The sequence below is a fragment of the Nerophis lumbriciformis genome, linkage group LG23 (genome assembly GCF_033978685.3).
Source record: "Nerophis lumbriciformis linkage group LG23, RoL_Nlum_v2.1, whole genome shotgun sequence".
Taxonomy (NCBI): Eukaryota; Metazoa; Chordata; class Actinopteri; order Syngnathiformes; family Syngnathidae; genus Nerophis; species Nerophis lumbriciformis.
This window is the reverse complement of record NC_084570.2, coordinates 36,046,817-36,053,702: the sequence shown is the minus strand read 5'-3', so window position 1 is coordinate 36,053,702 and position 6,886 is coordinate 36,046,817. Positions and strand designations below refer to the sequence as shown.

Sequence of the window (6,886 nt, the reverse complement as noted above, 5' to 3'; positions counted from 1 at the left end):
TGACTAAACAACGTAAACAAACTATGATCCGGGCAGCGGATCATAACAACCAGGTGTGAATGAATGATGGCTTCTCACTTCTCTGTGAAGCACTTTGAGTGTCTAGGAAAGCGCTATATAAATCTAATCCATTATTATTATTATTATTATGTAGCTTTTTCCTGCCCATCACTACAAACACTGCACTTAATTATAACGAGAGCTACTTCAAATATGTTTTTTTTACCTCTAGTGAAAGTGAATGCAGTAGCTTTTAAGCAACCACCTGGCAGGCCTGCAGGATCCGTTTACCATCAATCATTCATGACGGACATTTCTAGAGGTGCAGTCCTTCTGGAGTAGGTTACATTCTGATGTCTGCTGTGGTGGTAATACCACTCAACTACTTTCTTACATTGAAGAGGACCTGCTAGATCACCATGTTGCCGGCCAAAGAGGCGGCAAAGATCTACCACACCAACTACGTGCGTAATGCCCGCGCCGTGGGCGTACTCTGGACCGTGTTTACCATCACCTTCGCCGTGATCACGGTGGTGGTGTTCATCCAGCCCTACTGGATTGGGGACAGCGTCAACACGCCACAGGCCGGTTACTTTGGCCTCTTCCACTACTGCATTGGCAACGCACTCACCTCGGAGCTCATCTGCAAGGGGAGCGCCCTGGACTTCGGCTCCATCCCGTCCGGAGCCTTCAAGACGGCCATGTTCTTCGTGGGCATCTCCACGCTGCTGGTGGTGGGCAGCATTGTGTGTTTCAGTCTCTTCTTCTTCTGCAACGCCGGCAGCGTGTACAAGATCTGCGCCTGGATGCAGCTGGCCTCCAGTCAGTAGGCGCCTGAAGCACATCTTTTAATGGTGTTAAAAATGTTATTTTGAACCAAAAAAAAAATCTAGGTATTGATCAATCTTTTATTCGTGAATTCGGTTTTGGAAAAAAATATGCATCAAATTAAATGAAAGATTTATTAAAATATGGAGGTTAATTTGTGTCTTTATTATGAAAATCATTTTTTGGATACTTAATTTATGAAACAGAATTTTTTGCATTTGAACTGAATTTTTATTTTTTTTTACATCAAAGTATGCTGACAATTTCATTGAACTCCCGTTCAATGAAATGATCAAAATTTGTGTTTAACAATCCAGTTTGTTTAAGTACACTGTTTTAAAATTGTGTGTCTAAAAATTAAGTGCAGTTTTTTTTAACATTAAATTTTTACACACTGAAATTTTACACACACATTTTTATTCAATTAAAATGTCAGCATAGTTTAATTTAAAAAAATTGAAACGCAAAAAAATCAGTTACATAAACTCAGTGTACAAAAACAGCTTTCCTAATAAAGGCACAAATTGACGTCAATATTAAAATATAAAAATGTTTCATATAAACGGAAAAGTGTGCTTTTTGCCGTAATGAGGGGAGGCTGCAAAATACAGAATATTGATATATCTAAATATGAAAGGATTATCATATATTGGTTCTTTTTAGTAGTAGAAAAATCCTTACAGGATGTATATAATGTACCCACATTTTAGAAATCTACTGCAGAAAATCAGAAAAGTAGGGCTGTAAAGACATGAACATTTCATACCACAAGTATTGTTGAATTTGCTCAAAAAGTATGACTACACACTAAAATCTTTGAACCAAATATTGTTCTTTAAATAACTAGAAAACCCACTATTTTGCTTTTTTGTGTTTCTTATGCTTTACTCATAATGTTTTCATCTTTGTATTTGATCTGTTTTAATGGCTGAGCATTTATTATTAAATCCATTATTCATTATTATTTGTGGCGGACGTAGTGTCATCCTACTCTGCTCAGGTGTCCTTGAACGCACCGTAAAAACACCTCCGTCTCGTAGTCCTCTATCACACTGTTTGAAGAGAGCACGGCTTGTAAGTTCAATATGCACACTAGGAATATCTTAGTTGCTCAGATAGCAATGTGTTTAGATTGTGCTATGTCATTCCTTAATGGGGAAAGACGTTAATGTCGCTTGTTTTCATGTTAGCATTTAAGCTATTGAACTGGCGCCAGTCAGTCTGTCAGTTTATTTAAGTGCAGTTATCAATCACGTTATTTCGATATAATAAAATGGTAATACTAGTCTTTGGAAGTTTTACTGTGGTTAGCATTATCAACACATCCCTAACTATTGTTTTTGACAAAGTGCCCTGCAATGAAAATGGAGTAAGAGCAAGATTTGTGTCTATTCATCCACAAGAAGCAATGATGAGGTCACATCTCCAAAGTTTTGGATTGGTTTGAGGTCAGGGTTGTGTGCAAGTTGCGGTCCCCACAATGTCGGAAGCATGAAATTGTCATTCAGGAGTTAAGTGTTTCTTACCATAGGGCCTCGGCCCAGCACCCCACCCAGGGTGGCCAAAAATAGATCTGGTTGGAAACGATTACTGATAAAAGCAAAAAGGAAGAGCGATAAATCTTTTTGAATTATTTATTTCAGTAAACATCTGCAAATTGAACATTTACAAAAGTCAAAAAATCAAATAAAGCACCTCTGGCTTCTTTTATTTCCATAGTAGAATGGAAGTAGTGTCCTTCATGAACTGGAACTCTCTCTGAGGCCCAGCAAATACTTCAAAGTCTCCTCTCTCTTCACTTACAAAGTCATCGCACACTTCCTGCTGACAACAAAGTCACCTGACCAAGAACATTCTGTAAGAAACTGACAGGTTTTTTCCTCATATGGGAGGCTTTGCATTTCTGCCATGGAGATTCCAAATCAAATGACTATCAAATACAAAATAACTTCTGATTCTGACTCAGAGGCAATAAAAAGATGATTGGGACATCATTGATCATCAATTCCATCTCTCCCACACATCTGTGAAAACATCTCATTGTTATGTTATGTTATGTTATTTTCATTTATTATGCGCCCCCCAACCAACTGTTACATCAGCCCGGGGCGCAGCCCGAGTGGAGAAACAAAAAAACAGAAACAGAGACTGAGACACACAAAGGAATCTAAACTAAACATTTAAGACTCACAATGAACACATAAATCAAAAGTCATCTGCGGTAAAAAGGTGAGTTTTAAGCTGTGCTCTAAAAGAGTCCAGAGTGGTGGCGAACTTAATATTCAGGGGGAGCTTATTCCATAACCTAGGTGCCATCACTGAGAAAGCACGGTCTCCCTTTGTCAGCAGGTTTGACCGTGGGACCTTCAGGGTCATCTGGTTGTCCGATATAAGGCAACGACCAAGCCTGGAGCTGGTGGGTTGGTCCAGGAGATCTTTAATGTAAGCTGGGGAGAGACCATTGAGTGCTTTGAAGACATACGTGACGATCTTAAATTTCACTCTACGCTTCACTGGGAGCCAGTGAAGGGAGGAGAGGATGGGGGAAATATGTTCCCTCATTTTTGCGCCTGGCACCAGCCTGGCAGCTGCATTTTGTACTAGCTGCATGCTATTGATGGTCTTGTCTGTGACCCCAGCATAAAGGGCATTGCAATAGTCCAGTCTAGAAAAGATGAGCATCAACACGACCCTCCGTAGGTCACTGGGGGAGAGGAAAGACTTGATCTTGGCTATGGTGCGTAGTTGGAAAAAAACAGGATTTCAACACAGATTTCACTTGCTTGGTTGTCGCTCATTTGGGCAACAAAAGCTGATATTTTGAGCCATCTTTCTGCTGACAAATACAGGAATGTTAACATTTTTCTGGCAACAAAAGCAGATGCTTTAACTGTAGACATTTTTCTGGTGACAAAACAAGAAGATTTTAGTCAAAGATAAGTCTACTTTTCTGTGAATGATTTAAAAATGTGGCTCACGTCTTGATCAGAATCAGAATAGTTTTATTGCCATTGTTTGAGAACGGGTTCACAAACTAGGAATTTTACTTGGTGCAATGGTGCAACATAAAACATAACACAGAATAGGTAATAAAATGAGCTGTAACTGAGCTATCAGATCTCGTTACTGTTCGTGTGTCTGATGGCCGAGGGGATAAAAGTGTTCAGGTGGCGGGAGGTGTGGGTCTGGATGGACCGTAGTCTCCTGCCTGAGGGGCAGGAGACTACGCTGTGTCCAGGGTGAGAAGAGTCAGCTGTGATCCGACCCACACGCCTCCTGGTCCTGGAGGAGAACAGGTCCTGGAGGGATGGGAGCTTGTAGCCAATCACCGTCTCAGCAGCACGTACCATGCGCTGCAGTCCATGCTTATCCTGGACTGTGGCGCCGTGAGGATGGACTCGATGATGACTGAGTAGAACTGCCCCAGCATCTCGGTCCGCACCTTCAGTTTCCTCAGCTGTCGCAGGAAGTACATCCACTGCTGGGCCTTCTTGATGAGGGAGCTGATGGTAGGCTCCCACTTGAGGTCGTGAGTGATGGTGGTGCCCAAGAAACAGGAGTCCACAATGGAGACGGGGGTGGGAGAGTCAATCAGGGTGAGGGGGGATGGTGGGGATTTGACTTTCCTGAAGTCCAAGATCATCTCCACTGTCTTCTGGGCGTTCAGCTCCAGGTTGTTGAGGCTGCACCAGGACGCCAGCCGGTCCACTGCTCTCCTGTAGGCGGAATCGTCGCCATCCGAGATGAATGATGAATTGATGAATGTTTTTCTTCCTGAAGATATAGCATTTGAGAAGCACTGCAGCGTCCATAGGCGCATCCTTGACCACAACCAACATTTTTCATGGTGAAGAAGCCCTGGTCTAGTCCACTTCCTGGTCTAGTCATGTTTTGTAGCTAACATGCAACATACGTAGTTGCTGACCATGCATTCTCCACATGCAGCTCGTGCCATCGTGTGGCGTAAAAAGTCAGACCTGAATGGATGTGTTCCTTGGAGCATGTGTGATCATTGATGAATTTGAGTACACATCAATGACATCACCAACACTTCAAAGAAATGTTTCATTCCTTCTCTGCGTCTTCAGGCGCTTGCATGGTGATAGGCTGCATGATCTACCCTGACGGCTGGGACTCGGACGAGGTGAAGCGAATGTGCGGCCAGCAGACCGACAAGTACTCCCTGGGCCACTGCAGCGTCCGCTGGGCCTACATCCTGGCCATCATCAGCATCATGGACTCACTCATCCTGGCCTTCCTGGCCTTCAGCCTGGGCAGCAGGCAGGACAAGCTGCTGCCCCAGGACTTCCAGGTGGAGGAGAAAGGTACCAGCAGGGAGGGGCCGCACCTCAGCTGCAAACTTATTGTCACAACTTTCTCTGCAGACCAGGCCTAAAACCACGAAGAAGTTGACCTGCTCATTGGAGTCGCTAACAAATGGAAGACATTTTGGGCTCAAGGAGAGTTCAAAAAAGAGCACGACAACCAGAATAAACAGGAAATGACTACTCGTCAAAACATGTTCTGCAGTGTACCTAATAAAAAGTCTGAAGTGCTGTGATTGAACAGTGATGATTGATCAGAATGAACATGAAATTACTACTTAGTCAATAACAATTTAGTAATAACAAGTCTGAAGTGACAGTGATGATTGATCAGAATAAACATAAAATGACTACTTAGTCATAACAACTTAGTAATAACAAGTCTGAAGTGACAGTGATGATTGATCAGAATAAACATAAAATGACTACTTAGTCATAACAACTTAGTAATAACAAGTCTGAAGTGACAGTGATGATTGATCAGACTATCAGAATAAACATAAAATGACTACTTAGTAATAAAAAGTTCACGCAACAAGTCAATTTTGGAAAAATGTTTATTGTTACCTACAGAAAACACAGCCAATGTGTTGTTGGATGGGGAGGGGCACCTGTACAGTATGGATGGGGAGGGGGACTTGTACAGTATGGATGGAGGGGAGGGGAGTGGGACTTGTACAGTATGGATGGGGAGGGGCACCTGTACAGTAAGGAAGATATTCATTCCTGGGTGGCTTGCAAGAGAGAAAGAAGGGGGTAAATCAATTTTGCAATGCAGTCTACTGGAAATAATGGAAAGCGCCATTTTCCATAGCAACTGACGCTCTGGTCAAAGTTGGACTTGCCACAAAACACATTTTAAGATATTCAAAACTCTGCCGTCAGGCGGCTTAGGTGCGCCTCCCCAATTTGTCACCTTGCATGTGTCAGGTAAACGAATGAGGCCATATGAATTGCCTTCCTTCTGAACAGTTTTTGCATGAATAAAACAATCTTTCATGCAGGTAAAAATGACCTGAGCGTTTTTTTGAATAGTTGACAGCAGAGTGGAAGTGGGTAGCATGTTTTAATGTCTAGAGAGTCCCTTTTATCAGACAAAATGTTGTGTTGTGCCGTCCTCTTGTAGCACGTCTTGCAAGTCCCGTTTTGTCATTGATGACCTGGAGCGCAATGAGTGACATGCACAGATTGTGAACGCTCCCCGCTGAAGTCAATGTTACCTAAACAGAGTGAGATGCTGTAGAAAAAAGGAGCTGAAGTCCAAAGCAAGATGATTTAGTGGATCCTTCAGGGACTGGGCTGCGTTCTTCACAGAGTGTGGACCTGAAGGCCAAGAGTGCAGACACAATCCAAGGCTCCTAGGATGCCAGCCACGGATGAGAGAGACACTGGAGCGCCGTGGTCCTCCTGTCAGGTACCAAGTCCAGCATGGGCTGCAAAAAGCTGCTGAAGGTGTGGGCCTCCTCTTTGGACCACTCGTACTTCTCCACCAACACGTCCAATAAGGCCCACGGCTTCAGTTTGCTGATGTTTCGGAGGTCACCTTGGGGGATATGACACCTTGTCAAAATGATACAAACAATGGAGGCCAAATAAACAGTGGAACCTCCATTTACAAACTTTTGTGCTTGCTTGCATTGAAGAGATTGAGCAAGTCTCCAATGGTGCATGAGGACCACAGCAAGTAGACACTTATATAGTGCATGAGGACCACCGTGTTAGAAGCAAGTAGA

At 43.0% G+C, this 6,886-nt stretch overlaps 2 protein-coding genes across 2 annotated transcripts in view; one reads left to right on the top strand and one right to left on the bottom strand.

Annotated features, from left to right (window-relative positions):
- The first annotated feature begins 419 nt into the window (after positions 1-419).
- On the top strand, positions 420-5,224 carry lhfpl5a (LHFPL tetraspan subfamily member 5a). The gene is made up of 2 exons (XM_061985460.1): positions 420-822; positions 4,917-5,224. Exons 1-2 carry the CDS (start codon positions 420-422, stop codon positions 5,222-5,224), a joined length of 711 nt encoding a protein of 236 aa, XP_061841444.1.
- Positions 5,225-5,692: 468 nt separating this feature from the next.
- srpk1b (SRSF protein kinase 1b) overlaps positions 5,693-6,886 on the bottom strand; it is a 56,056-nt gene continuing 54,862 nt past the window's right edge. The window contains exon 15 of the mRNA XM_061985660.2: positions 5,693-6,696. Within this exon, the coding sequence (XP_061841644.1) occupies positions 6,512-6,696 (185 nt within the window). The 3' untranslated portion in view covers positions 5,693-6,511. The remainder of the gene's footprint in view (positions 6,697-6,886) is intronic.

Coding starts and splice junctions, on each gene's coding strand:
- lhfpl5a (XM_061985460.1), top strand. CDS start 420: ATGTTGCCGGCCAAAGAGGCGGCAAAGATCTACCACACCAACTACGTG. Junction 823..4,916: donor CTGGATGCAGCTGGCCTCCA/GTCAGTAGGCGC, acceptor CTGCGTCTTCAG/GCGCTTGCATGGTGATAGGC.